This window comes from Pelodiscus sinensis, chromosome 14, assembly GCF_049634645.1.
Source record: "Pelodiscus sinensis isolate JC-2024 chromosome 14, ASM4963464v1, whole genome shotgun sequence".
Taxonomy (NCBI): domain Eukaryota; kingdom Metazoa; phylum Chordata; order Testudines; family Trionychidae; genus Pelodiscus; species Pelodiscus sinensis.
The window spans coordinates 7,338,605-7,358,632 of record NC_134724.1 but is presented as its reverse complement, the minus strand read 5'-3'; the positions used below and the strand labels follow the sequence as shown (position 1 = coordinate 7,358,632).

Genomic DNA, 20,028 nt, shown 5'->3' with positions numbered 1-20,028 from the left:
TGTCAGTCGCCTATTTGGCCTAATGTGGGAGTGTCCTCTCTCCCTGGATCTGGCTCCCTGTTTCCCAGAACCCTGTGCGCACCATCTCCTCATGCTGCCTCCTACACCTCTTCTGGTTCGAGGCCTGCACCTTAGGAAATTTCTGCTTGCCCCTGTTCAACCATCAGTGCTAAACACCAACAACTGGTTCAGTTCGAGATAGATTTTTGTGATCTGTAAATACAGTGTTTTGTTGTCAATGCATTATGCTAGAGGATTTTTATGGCAGACTTTATATGATTGTAAATAGTTTATAATATTTTGACTACCCTCTTCTACAGTATTTTGTAATAATGCCTTCAGAGTAGCATTATTGTAAGCTGTAATGTTTTGGACCAATTACAATAGAATAAGCTTTTATTAAAAAAAAAAAACTCCTATAGAAATGAAGTTATAAGGGAATGATTTCTCCTAAAATAAAATGCTGTTGTCTAAACCCAGTTTTAACCAGAAACATGACAGTATAGGAATGTACTGAGTGTTTGCCAATGCTGCATTAGTGTTTTCCATTTCCTTTGAGCTTCTGAAGAATTGAAAACAAAACTATTTTCTCTTCTTGATACTGGCCCATCGCAAGATTCTTGCTGTGTTGACCTTTCATTGGGATCAGGTCTGTCCTTTCCTGCTGTTTAGTCACTGAGCCCTTTCAATCAAGAGATACCACCGTGACCGTACTTATTCTCCTGGCATGCCTGCTGCACTAGATTTTAAATAGCTCTGATGTACATTTTCACAATTGCTAACCACAGGATAATATGTCCACCATTTTTCCCAATAGGCCCTAAAACAATATTAGCATACTTGCGGGCACAGCTGCGCAAAGCAGAAAAATGCAAGTTAATGAAGATGATTATTGTGGGTCCTCCACGGCAGGGAAAGTCAACACTTATAGAGATCTTGCAGACAGGGAAAGCACCACAGCTGATGCACAGTGATGCCACCATACGGACAACAAAATGGGAGCTTCAGAAACCAGCTGGACTCAAAGCAAAGGTGAATGATGGTCAGAGATTTTTTGCTAATGTAGAATGGTTTGGGACAGGAAGGATCTCCAGAGGGTCATGTAGTCTATCCCTTAAAACAGTGCTAAATCGACTTTACTATCCCTAAGGGTATGTCTACACAGCAGAGTTATTTCAGAATAACGTCCATTATTCTGAAATAACGTTATGCATTGCGAAATAAATTTGAAATAACGGGCTTCTTACTCCGACTTCCTGTAAACCTTGTTGTACGAGGATTAAGGAAGCCAGCGGAATAGCGATTTATTTTGAAATAAGTGCTGTGAAGACAGCGCCAAATTTCAAAATAAGTGTCACAAATTGCGTAGCTTATTTCAAGGTATGCGCTACTGTGTAGACGTACCCTAAGTCAGACCAGACTAGATGGTGGAAATTTACTCTTGTGACTCACTGCCTTCTTTGGCAACTTGCTTGGGTGTCCTTGTGTCTACATTCTTACACTGTAGTTAAAATTGTTTTTCTTAGTACAGCTTAAGACTCTTTCTTCTAATTTGCTCTTTGGCTTGTGCTCTCTCCCCTCTTTAAAGCATCCCTTTATTCCAGGGGTGGGCAAGTTGATCCGGTCCACGGAGGCCCCGCCACTCCCCAGGCCAATCAGGGCTTTAAGCAGAGCTTACGCATCCAGCTCCAGGTGTAGACATACCTTCTGTGGAATGAAAATGGTTTCTGCAGGAGGCTTCCCTCTCCCGCAGCTCTCTCTTGGCTAACTAGCTGTAGCAAGCGTATTTAATATGCCACAGTCAAGGATGGAAACAGTTCTTATTCCCGAGCCAGTGAATTGCATGGCTCAGAATCAGTCTTTTGTTTGTGCTGGAGCATTAGCTGGAGATTAACCAGTATCAATGGCGCCATTATTGTCTTAGCAGCAAGTGATTAGTTCTGATTTCCTGAGTGGAAGTGGCAGCCACATTTAATAATTAGGCGTTGATTTTGATTTCCCTGAGGCACAGTTGCAACATCAATGCCGTTCTGGTGTCATGTGTTATGCGAACACCCAGGTCTCTGTTTAGATTTCAGCTGTTCTCTCCCCATGACTCTCTGTAATTATTTTATTTGACCACTTTTCTTTGTCTAAGTAGATTGATTCAGTGGAATTCAATGTCTGGGATATTGGAGGCCCAGCAAGTATGTCTACTGTCAATCAGTGTTTCTTCACGGATAAAGCATTGTATATAGTTGTATGGAACTTGGCACTTGGGGAAGAGGCTGTTGCAAACCTTCAATTCTGGTTGCTGAACATTGAGGTAAGAAGTCACTTTGAGTTGTGGGATTTATTTATTTTTTAGTAGTAACTCTACCCATCAGTGGGTATGTTTTAGGTCATTTAGAACCTCCTTTATAACCTCTGTGATGTGTGAATTGTATGTTGCTCTTGGGATATAAATTGCCATTCTACTATAGATGAGTCACTGTATTTAATGGTTTACATTCACCTTATATGCATATCAGAGAGTAAAACAAAAGCTCATTTGCATATCCAGACTAAGCCATTGCTGCAGATACTCATTATGGAATTAGTGCCTAGTCACAGTTTGGTTTGAGGGGACTTCTAAGCAGTTTCTGTCTTGTGCTGGTTAGTCACATGTATTCTATTCTTCTGGCCCAGTGATGTTATGTTTTAACATTTTTAGTGCAGATATTGTTGGTGTCCAGTGCTCTCCCTGGCTGAATTCCATTCCACTTTGTAAAGCTGGATCTGACTACAGAGTTGAGATTCAGTCTTCAGTGGTGTTGGGATCAGAGCTTGATGCTACATTGTCACTACAGCAGAAAGTTGACTTAAGGGGATGCAACTCCAGCTACTTGAATTATATAGCTGGAGTCATCATACCTTAGGTGGAGTTATCACAGGGTCTCCGCTGCAGGGAGTTGACAGGAGAAACTCTCCCGTCAACTTTCCTTACTCTTCTCATCCAGGGTAGACAGGGGAGCAGTTTGCGGTCGGTTTGGCAGGTCTTCACTAGACCCACTGAATTGACTGCTGGTGGATTGATCTCAGAGCATCAATCTCGCTGTAGTTAGATGTAGCCTGAGTTAACACTATAACAGAGAGTGGTTTCACTGCAACCATGGGGTATGATTGTAGCTTATGTAGACATATCTAAACTAGCTTTAATTGAGCTAGTTCTGGTACCAGAGCAGTGAAACTGTTGCGGCACGTACATAATTACCCAAAGTTCTAGGAGGCTTGTAAAACCCATGCTGAAGAATGTACTAGTGCAGCTTCACTGCTCTAGTACCTGAGCTAGCTAGAGTAAAGGCAGACCTCGTATGTCTGCTTGACAGCAGACATCCATAATTGTAGTGTGGATGTATCCTGAGAATGGGGCTAGGAACACAATTTCTAAAACTTCATTTTCCCCAAGCTCAAAGTTGTTTGGATTCAGGGGTTGAATTCAGAATCTTTTCCACTTACCTCTAAGCGATTCCATTGACTTTTGATGAAATGTATTCATTGACATCTGCTCACTTGTCAGTTCTGTACATTACGTAGCCTGGGTGCAAATCAGGGTCCTTGTTTTTTCTTTCAGGCCAAAGCCCCAAATTCTGTTGTGTTAGTGGTAGGAACACACCTTGACCTTATTGAAACTAAATTTCGTGTAGAGAGGATAGCAACTCTGAGAGCATATGTCCTGGCTCTGTGTCGCTCTCCCTCTGGATCAAGAGCAACTGGCTTTCCAGATATCACATTCAAGCACTTACAGTAAGTACGATATCCCTTAGGTCGCTGTGTCTTTATCGCCCCTAGATGGAAGTTGCTTTTATAGATTTTTTGTTTCCTTGGCAACACAATAAATCTAAAACTTCATTAGTTTTGTGCTTCATCTGTATTTTGGATGTTTGCTATAGTTAGAAAGTAGTACAGCATGTTATAGAGCACGGGTGGGGAACCTCAGGCCGGGGGTTAGATGTGGCCCCCGGCTCGCCTGGATCCGGCCCCCAGAACTCAGCATTGGGGAGCCCGCACTAGCTCTCCAGCCCCCCTGCCACCTACCCCCAGGGCTGCAGCACACAAAATCTACTAGGCTGGGCCCCCCTAGGCTCTGGTGTGCGAGGGGAATGTGGGGAGTGTCTGTCTCCTTAGTCAGGGGCTTCTCACTTTGCTTCTCACTTATGTGCAGCCCCCGACTGATTTCTCTGTGGATCAGCAGCCCCCGACCCAAAAAAGTTCCCCACCCCTGCTATAGAGGTCTGATAATGCATCTAAGAGCTGGGACTCTTTGTGCTAGTCACAGCTGTGATCTTGGGCAGATCACTCACACTGCCGTCATTGCACCTCATTTTCCCTCTAAGTAAAATAAGGATAAAGTTTATAAACTAACTCACAAGGGAATTGTAGCCATTAAGTGGTTAATGTTGCAAACACTTGAATATAAATATGGCTACTGCTCTGTAAGACCTAAGCGTTAATACTGCAGATTAGCAATATATTGATGGGATTTGTACTAGTTGCAAGGTAAATGCCATTATAACTTTACAGCACTATTATTACATACTTTATCTATCTTCCCATCTGCAGGTACAGCCGCTCATAGCTCCCATTGGCAGTGGTCTGCTGTTTCCAGCCAATGGGAGCTACGGGAAGCAACGTGGGTCAGGCCACCACAACTCCCATTGGCCGGGAATGACACGCCACAGCCAATGGGAGCTGTAAGTGGCCGTATCTGCAGACGTGCAGGTAAATAAAGCACCCAGTGGTCCACCAGGAGCTAATCCTGGAGAACTAGGTACAGCTTTCAGGCCGCTTATTACCTGTGCTCGGTGCTGAACAAACCCAGAACAGAAAGCCGGTTCTGGCCCCAGAGGGCTTGCAATCTATCATTTTTTTATTTTAGAAAGTCTACAACTGCACATTATATAGTCAGGTCAGGGAGTTCAGCTCAGCTGTCTCACGGCTGCCTGGCGTAAGAGCGCACATGGGGAAGGCAGCATCCCGGGGCTGGGAAACTGAAAAGAGGATTTAAGTTTCCCAGCATGTGAGCAGTGTGCTGAGACAGGCTGTCACTGACCCCTCCCAGCTGTAAGTTCCACAGCTGACTAAGCCCAAGGGCTGATGCGAAATGCCTACACCTGGGAAATGGGGGCAGGCTGCTGCACTGGCCGCTCACACTCTGCACCTGCTGTCAGAATGGAGCTTTCGGCTTCGTAAACAGACACTGCACTGAGCTTCCTCACCTCCCGTATCCACCTTGCCCAAGCCAGGAAAACCACTTGATGCTTGGTATCGGGCCTCGCTCCTAGCCTGGCAGAGAGCTCACACTCACAAAGCCTCCCTTGATCCGCGTGCAACAGGCACTGCGTTTCCTAGCTGCAGTAACAGCATATCACTGAATGCAATGGTGCTGCACAATGCCATGGGGCCATCACGTCCTGCTCATTACAGCCCTTCTCTTGCCATAAAGCAGCCCCCCTCCCCACACCTCTCTCTGAGGGGAGCTCCCTTCACCCTGCCCCTGCCCTCTCATTAACATTCTTTCTCAAACTCTGCCCAGCACAATCTGCTCCCCGCTCCTGTCAGCCTCCAGAGTCCAGTCCAACGTTCCTCATTCATTTCCTCTCAGCTGGAGAGACTGCGACTACTTCCTTCCCCCACCCCCACCCCCACCCAAACTATTTCATTCATTCGCCATCATTCACCTGGAGCTGGCAGGAACATGGCTCTGAGCACTGCTAGGGACAGCCAGAGTCGTTTCAGAAAGGCTTTGTGCGGGTCAGACAAAAGCACTCTTATCCGCCATTCATTCAACGCCCGGCTGTGTGAGCTGCATACTGTTTCCCATCCGCCAGCCCCCACCCGTCAACGGACAGGGTTTAAAATACAGGATACTCCTTTAAAGTAAGTCTCTTCCCCTTCCGCCCTCCCTCACCAGGTGTGGAATCGGTAAGAAAGAATCTTTATGGGGAGAAGCGGAAGGGGCGGGCTCCCGTGTCGCACACAAGGAGGTCAGGAAGAGCGTGATAGGAAGACGAGCGTTTCCTAGCTGTGAGAAGAAGGCTGGCTTGTAGTTGTAGGGATCTGGCATGAAATGGAGTCCACGCACCTGAACACAGCCTGAGGGAAAGGCAGCCCTTAGCCACCATTCTGTCTCCTTGAACCTGAGACTGGCAGAACCAGTTTGACAAGAACGGACCCCTATGGACTGCCAACACCTCTTCCTGCTCTCTCCAGCCACACCACTTCCTACTCCCGGCCCATCCCAGAGCATTGCCTATGCAGGGGAAGAGAGTAGATGGTGAAGAGTTAGATACATTGGTTTTATGCCTCCAGGGCATTCCCCTGAGGAAGGGCACTTGGTTCCCCTGAACAGTGCACAATGGATGGAGCTGGGAAGGCCAAAATCAGGGCCAAAGTGTCTTTTTTTCTCCGATTCCTTCGGTACTCTTTCTCAAAACCGAGGATTCTCATTGAGACCACCCTCCCCACTTCCTACCCCATTTATTCGGGCACTGGAAATTAGACATTCCAAAAGCAGGTAAAGAAATGGTGAGATTAAGGGTCTATCTGTACAGCAATTAACAGCTGCTGGCCCATGTCCACGGACTTGCATTTGGGCTTTTAAAGAGAAGCTAGATAAATTCATGGAGGTTAGGTCCATAAAAGGCTATTAACCAGGTGTAGGAATGGTGTCCCTGGCCTTTGTTTGTCAGAGTCTGGAGAGGGATGGCACGAGACAAATCACTTGATCATTGTCTTCGGTCCACCCTCTCTGGGGCACCTGGTGCTGGCCACTGTCGGCAGACAGGCTACAGGGCTAGATGGACCTTTGGTCTGACCTAGTACGGCCGTTTTTATGGGCTGCAGAGCTGTCAAATTGTTGTGTCCAAGTTCAGGTTTGGTCTGAAGCCCAGGCTCTTGGACCCAACGGTATCTCAGGGTCCCAGAGCTGGTTCTCCAGCCTAAGCCCAGACATCTACTCTGCAATTTTACAGCCCTGTAGCCTGAGCCCAAGTTGTGCTGTGCCAGCGGCAGATGTTTAATTGCAGTGTGGAAAAGCCCTGCAGGAACAATCACAGCCTGCATCAATGTCTCACAAGCCTTTGCCCTGGTTTTCATTTGCAGCGAACTATCATGTAAGACCCTAGAAGGCCTCGATGGGCTCCGCCAGCTGATATTTCAAGTTACTTGTAACATGAAGGATGTCGGCAGCTCTATTTGCTCACAGAAGCTTGCAGCAAGATTGGTGAATGTTTATTTTTTCTAATGAGAATCATAGCAAACTCAGGTTATTTTTTGTTTTATTTTTCAGGTAGCAAGTGGCTTTTATGTTTGATTCTGAGGGGTTTTTGTTGTTGTTGTTTTTTGTTTTTATTATAGCTATAGAAAATATGTACAATGTATCAGCAGCCTTAAAACAACAAGATAACAAGAAAACACAAACATCAGTCAGGGTGGGCAAATCAAGGGCCATATGCAGCCCCTCAAGTTTCTATGTGTGGACCATGAAACATTTGGTTTTCCGTTGCTGGTTTCTATCTGCATAATTTTTTCTACTGTATTACTAAAGTGACATGCAAGGGTAGGTGAAGTCAGATGTGTGCTGATCACACACAACGTTGACTGTGAGAGCTGTCTGCTCCTTCTGCATCCAGTCAAAGTGCTGCTATGTTTAATTCGGCATACCCCACAAATTTGAGGTATGCAAGCATGGTTAGCAAAAGTAACCTATCCCAGGAGACCATCTTGGACAGTCTTGCGGCCCATGGAGATGAAGGAGGGCCACTCATGTGGCCCACTCACTAGCATAGGTTGGTCCTCACTGTTGTAAGTTATTTGATTTTGGAAAACAAATTCGTAAGCTTGCTTCTGAAATATGTCTTTGAACCTAACTGTTGAGTAGCATGATTGCTATTTAGAACTGGTTGTGCTATTTTTCCGGTGTGACCTACAGATACCAAGAAGTTACCTTAGTCTCCAAGAAGCCATCTTAGCAGAACAACAGAAAAGAAGACAGAGTGATGATGTGCAGTATCTAACGGACAAACAGATAGAGCAAATAGTAGAGCAAAACCCTGGAAATGATATCAAAGACTATGAAGACTTGCAAGTTGGTACGTCCCCGGGAGCACAGTAATTGCTTGGAAGATAGTCCTGGGATTTACAAATACTATGAGAATGAAAGTAGCTGCTGTTCAGATAGTTGCTTTAAAAGATTCTGTTTGTGCAGATTTCTGTTCAGCTGATTTGTAACCTCCATGGGTAGTGAAATCAATGTCCTAAGAGGTCCAGGTCCCTAGAATCAAATCACATTCCATCTCCTGTCATTAAAAAGACCTTCCCTATCTGAGTGACAGCCATTCTGTTGCCAGTCTAAAATACTCTGTAGAGCACTAGTCTTCAAACTTTTTTTCTCGCAACCCAGTTGACAAAAAATGTTGATGCCCACAACCCAATGTAATTGTCTCTTTTGACTAGAGTGCAGGCTCTGGGGTGGGAGTAGAAATGAGTGATTTGGGGTGCAAGAGAGTCATGAGCTCCATCTGCAGTTGTGGGCTCCGGGGTGAGGCCAGGGATGATGGGTTGGGGCATGAGGCAGAGAGATTCAGGGTTTCGGAGGAGGTTCTGGGCTGGCTCAGGGAGGTGGGGTGAAGGGCATGGGCAGGCTCTGGGGTGGGGTCAGGGATGAGAGGTTTGGGGTGTAGGAGTGGGCTCAAGGCTGGGGCAGGGAGTTGATGCTTGAGATTTGCACATGGGCTTATCTCCAGAGTCCCGGCACAGCAGGGATGTGACTCATAGGCAGAGGTACGCAAGCATCTCTGCACACTCCTCTCATGTGCAGCACCAGCCCTTCCCCCCATCTCCCATTATCTGGGAACTGACCAATGGCAATGCAAACTCGGTGCTCAGGGCATTGTGCAGAGCCCCCAGCCTCCCTGCCTAGGAGCCGGACCTACTGCTGGCCACATCTGGGGCACAGCACAATCTGCAGTGCCCGGACAGGCAGGAAGCCTGGTTTAGCACCCCTTCCCCTGGTCACTCTGCAGCAATGAGACCCGGTGCCTTGCATTCCACCACCCAGTCCTGGGTCGCAACCTGTCGTTTGAAATCCACTTCTGTATTGTGTGTGCAGCTAGTTTAAAGTACCATCCCTTTGTCTGCACATGTGCTATGGCTCCGTCTCAACCACTCCTGCAGAAATGAACATTGACATATTATATGAAACCTGTCTTGGGTTTCAAGTATGAGGGATCAGGGCTTCAGTCCTTATTTGAGCAGTATTCCTACCAGAGGGAACTCTGCCTCCGGGAGAATGGCAGTATTAGGGCCTGGGTTGGGCAGAAACCTAAAGAAGAGTTCAGTGTAGCCTGAAAACTTTTATCTTGCAGACAATAAAGATGTATTTGTGATTATAAGAAATGAGATCTAGTTAGCTGCTGTAGCCTCTGCGTGTAAATGCTCTTTGTTGGTTGTTGACTGCATGCTGGCATGTTTCTGGTATGTTCCTTGTCTGGGTAAAGTGATCAAGGCTTTCTTCTGATCTGCTGTCTTTAGTATGGTTTCATAACTTGATATCTTGCTCTTCTGTTTTTGTTGTTGTTGTTGTTGTTTTACAGCCATCAGTTTCCTTATAGAAACAGGAACACTGCTGCATTTCCCAGACACCAGCCATGGACTGAGAAACCTCTATTTCCTTGATCCAGTATGGTTATCAGAATGTCTTCAGAGAATATTTAATATTAAGGGCTCAAAGTCTATTGCTAAGAATGGAGTGATCAAAGCAGAGGATTTCAGATTGTTGTTAATTGGGACAGGGTTTACTGAACAAACCGAAGAACAATATTTCCAGTTTCTGGCCAAATTTGAAATTGCACTACCAGTAGCCAATAACAGGTATGTTGGTAATGATTAAAGTTGAAATTTTATCACAATTACTTTTAATAAAAGGCACAAACAGGTCATGGGCAATAAACTAAAGCTCACAAACACCGTGACCTATCTGCGACTTTCGTTGTTGTGGCTTTGTGGTTCTCCCCGCCCCCCCAGTGGTGGTCTGAAGCTCTGGGGCTCCCCCATGTCACTGGAGCCTCAAGGAGGGCCCCTGACACAGCCATATCCTGTCATTGGAAACCTGTTGGGGCCCCATTTGCTGCTGTTGAAGGCAGCTAACAAACAGCTGTTTAGGCAGCTAACAAACAGCTTTATTAATTAATAAAGCACAGCATGAGCCAAACGTGGTCCCAGCAAAGCCAGGCCCAGTAAGGCTGCTAATACAATCAATCCTAGTATCTTTATACCCTTAGCCAAACAGTTTGACGTCAGGGCATCCAATTACAGAAATCCTCAATTAAACTTGGAAAAACAAAGCCTTATCAACAAGATGGCGGACAGGTACGAGGGAGTACATCTCCTGTCCCAACCAACCCAATTAACACATACCAATAGCCCATCCTATAGGCCTCTTCTCACGGGGTGACAGAAAGTTCACTTTGGTCTACGTGCTTGAGAGAAAAGCTGAAATGGTTTTTGTTATACAAGATGGCTTCTAGCTAAATATGAAATGGTTTCTACAGCTTCTACACTGCCAAATCCATGACTCCTGGGGCTCAAGCAGAAAACGTCAGGAGATCTCTAGACTCCATAACTACCATGACCTCTTACATAAATGCAGCCTTAGTAATGATCATTGGTGATGGCTAAGCCAGAAGGAGAGCAAATGGTTATTTAAGCAGTGAATATTAGCCAGTCATGTCACTGGAGGAAGCTTCCATAGTTGTTTGCAGAATTGTAGCCTCCTGCATCCCAGGATGTGAGAGACAGAAGCAGGTGAGTTACTGTATTCTTGTTAGTGGACGAGCCAAGCCTTTGAGCTATGCAGACCCAAAGAATAGGTGTGCATAGACTTAAAAGTTTGCACCTTACACCAACAGAAGTTGGTCCAAAAGTAGAGACTGTTTCACCAACTTGTCTCACTACGATTAGCTGGCATAATGAAGAAAGTCTCCCCATCAGAGTGCCAGACTACATCCAATAGTTGTAACAGAAGATGGCAAAGATTAATAGTGTCTATTCTCACAGGCACTGACTTTGATTTTTCTGGGTGGGTGCTCCAACACTGCTCTATCTTTGAGGCCTTGTCCCCACGCTGTCTTTTCCAATCTCTGCTCCACCCTGTCCCCAGAAGCCTCCATCCACCTCCCACTCACTGCTCTTCACCCTGCCTTGAGTGCCTCCTGTTAGCTTCCAAACAGCTGATCGGTGGCCCCACCAAACAGCTGTGGCTCAGGGGTGCTAAGCAACTCCTTTTTTTTCTGTGGGTACTTGAGTCCCAGAGTATCTTCAGAGTCGGTACTTAAGTCCACACTGGCACTGGAGGTGTAATTTCCAGCATGGATAGACTATGCTGGCTTTGATTTTAGCACATTAAAAATAGCAATGTCGCTGTAACAGCATGGGCAGCCAGATGCGCTAGTCACTTTGTATACAATCCCACCTGAACCTTTAGGTACATACCTGAGGCACTAGCAGCTATAGCTATGCTGGTAATTTTAGTATGCAAAGTATGTGTGACTGAGCTGGAAATTACATCTCCTGTTCCCATGTAGACAAGCTCAGAGTTCTACCAATGGCTGCCTTATGGGAAATAGAGACCATCTGATTAGAACAGATGATCCGTGCTCCAGAGCAATGTGGAGAATTTTAGGATTCCACTAGTATTGCGTTGGGGACAAATTGCTTCCAAATGTTGGTGATCATGTCAGCCCCGAGAACAAGAGTTAAACATCATCAGTTCAGTGACCACAAGAAAGCATATCTTAAGTGACAACTTTTAGTTCTTATTAGCGGGTGAGGCCCGTCATTGATCGGGCAGAGTCATTTTGCGTAGATTACACTTATAGGAAAATTGAAGAAATGAAATATACATATGTCGTAGAATTTTTTATTGATGTGCTTCCAGAAGGAAAGTAAGAAAGCAGTTTTAAATTTGTAGGAGTTCAACTTCAAACATTATTAATGTTATTGAATAATTACCATACATAGTAAATTTGAATCAGAAACTCATAAAGCTTCCATTACTCTTTCCGTAATTAATTTGAATTATTTTGTGATTTGTAACAGTCAAAATTTTCTTTGCACTAAAATGACAGTTGAATAGGCAACTCAGTTTTAATTTGTTAGCAATTTTTGTTATGAATTCTAATCATAATAATATGACTTTTTTCTTATTAAAACCAAAAATATTTAAACCTTTCACCTAGTATATTCCGATGTAAGAAATAGTTCATTCAGCTAATTTAATTGGCAGGATTGTTTATGCAAAATTGGTATGTGTTGCTAATAGGGAGGTATGACTTGATTTAGCACAAACAAATCCACAAACTCTTCAAAATATATAATAGATTATAAAGCTCATTGCTAGATCTTCATCCTTGTTGCACTAGGAATTTGACATGGGGGCCACGTTCATTTCAAAGTTACTGAATCCCATTCCCATTCCCTTGTCCTCCCCACTATTTTTCTTTTCTCTTTGTCGATTGTCTGTTGAATTAATAGGTAACCATATTGCCTTTTTAGTACAGCATTGTATGTCATTCCCTAGCTCTTCCGCTCTAGCCCTGCTTCATCATTCTAAACCCCGCAGGAATTCTGAATGCTGCTACAAGAGCTGCATTCTCAATACTGTCCTTGTAGCTGTCAGTTACCCGGTCCTGGTTGCCAGCAAATTTTCTCAGGCTTAACGCAGATAAAGCAATAATGTTTCTGCTTAATCGCAAATGCCTTCCTGACTCTTTGTCACTATCTGCCATTTTTTCTCAAAGGCAATTACATTATCCCTGGCTCAATAGTAAGGAAATAGATTGTTATTTTATACTTTAACCAATCTACTTGGAGTCATCTAAGCTTCTTGGTTACAATACCCTTCCCACCATTGATGGAGAGTTGCTACAACAGATTGCTTTAATTTGTGTGCCTGGCAGACCGGAGGAGTTATTTGTGATTGGGCCTTTGCAATTGTTGTCTAGATTGCTTGATAGGGCTTTACACACCCTGCATTTGGCAGAGAAAGCAGCTGCCAGTTTACACACTGAGAGGGGTGGACAGGGATACATTTCACATATTTTCAAGATTTGCATTGGCTGCTGTTCAAACGCAGTGTTGAATCTCTGTTTGTATTCTAAACCATTCTATGGTTTTGGTCCAGCAGGCCTCATTGGCGTTCTTATTTCTTACATTCCTAGACACTTTTTTAGATATGCCGAGGCAAATTTATTGGCTGTCACGAGGTGTGTTCAGTAGTTTTATAGAACAAGAGCTTTTAGTTTGATATGTTTGAATTCACTCTGCCTAATATATATGTAGCTCAGGCTTGTCTTGGTTGTTAAATTAAGGCTGAAAGCCTTACCTTTAGTTTTCAGTTTACAAATTGAAGAAACCGAGGTTACTGCTTTAAATTCCAAAGATGCTTTGTAGGATGATTAATCTTGTCATATAAAATGTTATCATACATTATATTGATTATAGACAAAAATATGTCCTTAAGATGGGCTGCTGTCTGGCGATATCTAGCTTTCTGTACTGATTATTTTAATAGTGACCTTTTCAGGACACTATGGGCACATCTACACAGCAGGGCAAAAGTCAAATTAAGCTACGCGACTTCACCAATGTCAATTGTGTAGCTGAAGTCAGAATAGCTCACTGTGGCTTTTGGCACTCTCTACACAGTGGGAAGCCGAAGGAAGAACATTCTTCCTTTGACTTCTCTTACCCCTTGTGAAATGAGGGTTACAGGAGTTGGAGTAAGAAGTCCTCCATGTCATCGTTATTTTGAAATAATGGCTCCCTATGTAGACGTGCTCTTTGTTATTTCGGAATAACGACAGATATTCTGAAATAACACTTCTGTGTAGGCATGCTCTATGGCTTTAAGTACAAAAGAAGAATTGTGATCTAGTGACCAGAGTGTGGGACTTTGACACAAGATTACTTTGTTGTGTTCCCACGTTTGCCACTGACACCTTGCTGGCTTGGTTGAGTCATTCATCTATTTGTTCATTAACCCTGTGGAGCTACATTTTTAGAAGAATCTTCTCCCGGTAAACCCATAATTTTGCTCCCACATTCAAAGAATAAAAAGAACTTGCACAGTGCTCCATTGATAGAATTTAGCTAACTGCTTAGCTGCTTGATTATGACTACAAATCATGTATTTTGATGTCTAACTCCCATCAAATCTTGTCGTTCATGTGCATAATTTTGCACATACAGTTGACTAAGTACAAAAGTTGAGGCTGAGCTGAGAGTCCTTTAAAATGTATGTCCGTTAATATATTTGTTGTAGTGGTATGTGTCTGGTTTGAAATATATTATTAGCAAGTATCAAAAACCAGAGACCTGTTTTCAAGGACATTGCACACCATTTGTTTCTTTCAAGACCCTTGCTAGAGCAATAATTGAAAATTGTAATTTACCTAAATAATAACCTGTGCGTGGTTTTCTCTTCAAGATCAACAACCTCTTGTTTTGCTTTTTAAAAGGAGAGTGTTTGTATACTAGCTTCTTAAATACCATGCAATAGGACAAATCAGTTGTCCTTGCATAACAAATTAACAGTAGCTTTATGGAAACAAAAACTTTTCTGTATTACTATGTCTCTGGTTTGGATCTGATTCTCAAAAACAACCAAGCCCTTTCCTGTGGTTTTCATGGCATGGAGTAGCTGGATGCCAGTCATAACTGGCCAGTTAAGAATGCCCCCAGAGAAAGGTTTTCTCAGCTGTCAGTGCTGGCTGCTGTACCTGCTGTTCTCATCCCCTACCTCAACACGTGGCATATTGAGGGAGGAAAGGAGTTTGCCTGGGTTATGTGGAGGATAGAACTTAATCAGCCCATCCTCAGCTGCATTACAATCCTTCAGGGACTATACACTACTGTGGTAAACTAGACTAAGGCCATGTCCATACTTATGTGCCGGAGATCAATCTTCTGGCATTCGATTTAGGGGGTCTAGTTAAGACTCACTAAATCAAATGCTGAAGGTGCTTCTGGTTGGCACCAGTTTTCCTCTCAGTCACGAGGAGTAAGGGAAGCTGACAGGAGCGTTTGCTCCCATCAGCTTCCCACTGTGAAGATGGTGCCAAGCTTGGCTTAAGGTACGTCGTCTCCAACTAGGTTCTTTACATATCTGGAGTTGTGTACCTTAACCTGACTTCCCGGGTCTAGTGTAGACCTGGCCCAATGCTTAGGCTGCACAATTGCATGAGGTGGAGAGGGGCAACACGGCCTAACTCCCACAGGTAGGGAGTTGTAGCTATTGACTCTGATACCTCGTATCTATGCTGAGTGAAGCTCAGCCATAGTAAACAACCTGCCTCTATGTTTTTATGTTCAAAGATTCCTACAGGGTTGGAGCTGTAATTCTTTGCTCTCAGGAGAGCAGTGTCATATGTGTTAGCCTAAATGCATGCAAAAGTTACATCAAAATGTAATGGAAACCAAGTATCATTCCCGTGACTGTCATATTTGTATGCAGTTAATTTTTGTTTATTCAAATATTCTCCACTTTATATTGATTTTATCCTGTCCACTAAACATTACTGAATTGTGTACAATGCCTGTTCTTCACTTTCTGATTTCCATACCATGCATTAAGCACAGTTCTCAAAGCAGCTCTATGTCCCTTTTTCATATATTGCTATGATATCACCAAGTTTTTTATAGACAGTAGGCTGTGCTATTAACATGCTGTGCGAAGAAAGAACCTGCATTATTACACAGTACAAGGTATTTGCTGTTGTAAAGGTGTAGCTGAAGATTTGAACTGTCACGTTTGATTTGTTTCAGCTACCTCCTACCTCATCTCCTTCCAGCCAAACCAGCATTAGATATCCATGGCCTATGCCACCAGTCCACAAACACCGTCCAAAGGGTGTTCAAGATGAGTTTTGTCCCGGTTGGTTTTTGGCAAAGGTTCATCGCTCGGATGCTAATTAGTCTGGCAGAAATGGATCTCCAGGTATGTGACTGTAGTCACAAAATGAAATGTGAAAACAATTAAAGGTGCCATTTAATAAAAACATCAATACCATTGGGAGTACATTTGCATTCTGTTTGCTGTAGTCATGCAAGAAATGTCATTGACTTTAATAGCAGTGACCTGGCAGTCCTGTCCCTGAGACCCTGCCCTGCTACAAGGGTGGCAGCAGCAAGGGTGGAACTCATGCCCACAACCCTAGGCTCACAGAGGCTAATGACTTATCCCTTAAGCCACTGGGAGCTACTTCACCTCCCTATCTGCAGCTGATATCTTATTCTCCCTTCCTCCAGCTGATACCGGCTCCATCCCAGGAAGCTGGTGATGGCTGCCCAACCACTCCAGGAGCAGCTGGGACTCAAACCCACAACTCTAGGCTCCAGAGGCTCTCACCTGCCCTGGGAACAGCTGGGCAACCACCACAAGCTTTTCTGGGGCTGGCACTGGCATCAGTTGAAGGTAGGCAGGATAAGGCATCAGCCTCTAGAGCCTGGGGCTGTGAATTTAAGTCCTGCCCCTACCCTGGAAGAAGTCTAACGGATTTGAGCCAGAACCTGCTCTCATTTGATACTGGTGTATTGAGACCTTTGTCTTCAATTTATTTACTTGTGTGAGCAAGAGTCCCAGACAGGGCTGCAAAAGTGATGAGCCTGATCATAAAAATAGTGTTTACATGGTTGCAATGTCATTGGTGGCATGAGTTAATGCTGCAGCATCTCTCCAGTGACACCCTGGCAACTCCATAGGAAACCATTATAACTGCCCATGACCTCTACCCTGCCAGCTCTTAGAATTGCCCAGTTAACTTGTATCAGCTCTGTGGAATGCTATGGGCCCCCTAAAGAAAAGGTGTTAGCGTCATGTTTGCACATGCTCCACTTCCAAAGCCTCTCAAAAGGTTAGAAATGTCTATTCTTACAGGTTATTACTTTTATGACTAATGTAAAGATCTGTCCTAGCATTTCTGATTGTATCCCACTGGGCAGGAAATAAATCTTGAGCACCTCACTAAGGACCATGTCCAGTACCCACTGCTATTAATGGGAAGGATTTCATTGTCTTACCTGGGCATAGGTTCAAGTCCCAGATGAGTAGGCCTCTCAGTGATAATCATGTTGAATTCTCGACATACTATTCTTAAATAGCATAGAGAAAAGTCATTTTCCACCCATTGAAATAGCTTCCCAAATATTGATGCAGATGGATTTACTAGCTCAGTGCACGGGGGGGAGGGGAGATAATGGTTTGCTCAGCCAGTAAATGGGTTTATTCTTATTGTATTTGGAGATATAACATTAATTTTAATGAATGTGTACAAGGGCAGTAGAATGAACCATGTTCACTGGCTTGAGGCCGTTCTGCTGAATGTGATCTGGGATTCTTGTTTTGCTACTGACGTTCTCGTGATTCTGTTTATTTTCATCCCCATGCAAACTCTTTGACAAGTCATGGATACTGTAATTTTAAAAAGTGGAAAATATCCAAGATGGTCAGAAAAAGATGGGGTTGCTCTGTTTGCTTGATTTAGGGAATCCCTGTCTGAGGCGTCTTGCCTCGGTGTTGAATTATTGTGTCATTTCAGCTGTTTGAGAACAAGAAGAATACCAAGAGCAGGAACAAAAACATGACCCTCTACAGCTTTACAGGCACCCAAAGAAACCGCTGCAGCACGTTCCGAGTCAAGAGAACTCATACTGTCTACTGGCAGGAAGGCCTGTTTGTTACCTTTGATGGCGGCTACCTCAGGTAATCTGTATGTGTCTGTGTTTGTGTGTGCGTGTTTCTTCAGCTGATAAAAACAAAGCTCAGCAGGCATGGGCCAGACTTTGTTTGCAAGTTATGAATGTCTCACATATTCTTTCTTGCAGATATTGTTGTGGCTACAAATATAAAGACATCCAAAAACACAAAGTAACATTTGGAGAAGAACTGTTTGCCTGTAGAAAATGTTGCATTTTCACATGCAAACAGGTGTTTGGATGAATTGATCTATGTACAGTGCTCTTAAAACTCTCTGCTATATGGCTGCAGTTCACACCTGTACAGAGAGCTTTCTTTTGTCCTTCTGTCCTACTATGGCTTTGCTTGCAGAAGGGGACACATGAGATGTGCTGTACCTAGGCCAGTGCAAAGCCTTCCAGTGGGTGAAGCAAAACAATTGGATTTTTCCTTACACAGATGCAGTGGCCAAGATTCTGGGTATTGGGTATGTGGACACCGTTTCACTCACCAGGATAGATTAGCCGCCAATGAATTTTGTCATACAGCCTTTTCCTCCTTACCTCAGTCACCTTCGTTACTGTTGCATCGTGATCTTAATGTATTTATCTTCACAGCAGCCCTTGGAGGTAGGGAAGTGCTGTTTCCATCTTACAGATGGGCACCTGAGATACAGAAAGGCTAATGCCCAGATCTTCAAAGGGATCTTTCACTCCTGTGAAATTAATGGGAGTTAGGTGTCTAAATATCTCTTGAGAATCTGGCCTAGGTGACTTTCCTAAGATCACACAGGGGGTCTGTGCCAGAACTCAGGAACTTAAACCCAATCTCCCACAGTCTTGAGTACTACCTAACCACTGGACATTGGACAGTTTGCACAAGAGCCCATTTCTGTGCACAAATACCAGAGGTTTTTTGCAAATGAATATATTTTGTAAGCATGTTTAAGATCCTTTGAAAGTGTGTCCCTTAGGCCATGTCTACACTACGTGGAAGATAGACACTGCCACGGTCAATCTTCCAGAGTCTGATTTAGCAGATCTAGTGAAGACGTGCTAAATCGAACTCAGAGACCACCCCCGACTGTGCCCGTTCTCCTGCTCCTCATGAGGAGTAAAAAAGAGCGTTGGCTCCCATTGACCTCCTGCTATGTGGAAACATGACTTAAGATACGTCGACTCCAGCTACGTAATTTATCTGGCTGGAGTTGCATATCTTAAGTTGACCTTCTGCTGTAGGGTAGATCAGGCCTTAGAGTTTAGTGTTGGTTTTTAAGACTCGTAGCTCTTTAGCAAGCACTTTCTTTATTGATTCCAACATAATCTCCACTTACTTTGAAGCACCCATCTTTTGCTTATTTTTGTACACAAATGTTCTCTCAGTTCTTCTGGGTGGTCGATTCCATTTGGAGATTAATTACATGTGTTTTTTTGTCGCTCTGCTTATCAGTGATTTTGCTAAAGGAAAACTGTTAACATTCATGCTTTGCAAATGTCTTATCTGGGTGTTTCCTGCTCTCCATGACATAGTGTGGAATCTTCTGATGTGAACTGGAAAAAGAAAAAAAGTGGTGGAATTAAAATCATTTGCCAGTCAGAAATGAGAGATTTTTCAGCAATGGCTTTCATCACAGATCATGTCAACTCCTTGATAGATCAATGGTTTCCAGGTAAGAAACTGGTAGCATTCTGTACATTGTTACATCTCTACACTCTTTTTTTGGAAATTATTCCATAATGATGCTGTCTGTGTGCACAATGGTAGGCAATAGATGAAGAGGGCTTAAAACCCCACAGATTAGGTGCCTGCTCCATGGATTTTGCAATCTAGAGCAGCAGCAGATTCAATGCAATACAAATCTTTAGTGACACCACATGGTTTGAGCATCGTATCCAAAAGGTGCAATCTCTCAACACCTTAAAAGCATGCATAAATTAGATGTTATGGTGCAACAAACAGGGCCCAAACCTACTTTTGCAGGAGTCAGTGACTAGGTCCTCCATTCAATGCAGTGGAAGCAGCGTCAGGTCTATACTGCTTAGGTAAGTTAAATCACTATGTCTGAGTTCCTTTTGCTAGTTTTATACCAGTGTAATTCTTGACTTTAATGGAGTTACTCCTGGTTTACACCGTAAGAGAAATCAGAATCAGGCCTGCTGTTTCCATGTTTGTAATCCACAAATAGATATTGATTGAAAAAATGACATGCTGTATTCCAGGTCACGATGTGCTGCATAGACGTAAGTGTTGGCATGTATTGATCTGAGAACTTGGTC

The 20,028-nt window shown here is 43.8% G+C and overlaps 1 protein-coding gene across 5 annotated transcripts in view; it reads left to right on the top strand.

The window, feature by feature from the left end:
* The window catches only part of LRRK1 (leucine rich repeat kinase 1), a 149,119-nt gene that overhangs the window by 84,413 nt on the left and 44,678 nt on the right, over positions 1 to 20,028 (top strand). For all 5 annotated transcript variants that reach the window (XM_075896927.1, XM_075896928.1, XM_014576607.3 and 2 more), the window contains 9 exons: positions 818 to 1,032; positions 2,141 to 2,305; positions 3,593 to 3,765; positions 7,123 to 7,243; positions 7,952 to 8,111; positions 9,615 to 9,891; positions 15,844 to 16,015; positions 17,616 to 17,779; positions 19,282 to 19,421. In XM_075896927.1, coding sequence (XP_075753042.1) covers positions 818 to 1,032; positions 2,141 to 2,305; positions 3,593 to 3,765; positions 7,123 to 7,243; positions 7,952 to 8,111; positions 9,615 to 9,891; positions 15,844 to 16,015; positions 17,616 to 17,779; positions 19,282 to 19,421 — 1,587 coding nt within the window. The remainder of the gene's footprint in view (positions 1 to 817; positions 1,033 to 2,140; positions 2,306 to 3,592; positions 3,766 to 7,122; positions 7,244 to 7,951; positions 8,112 to 9,614; positions 9,892 to 15,843; positions 16,016 to 17,615; positions 17,780 to 19,281; positions 19,422 to 20,028) is intronic.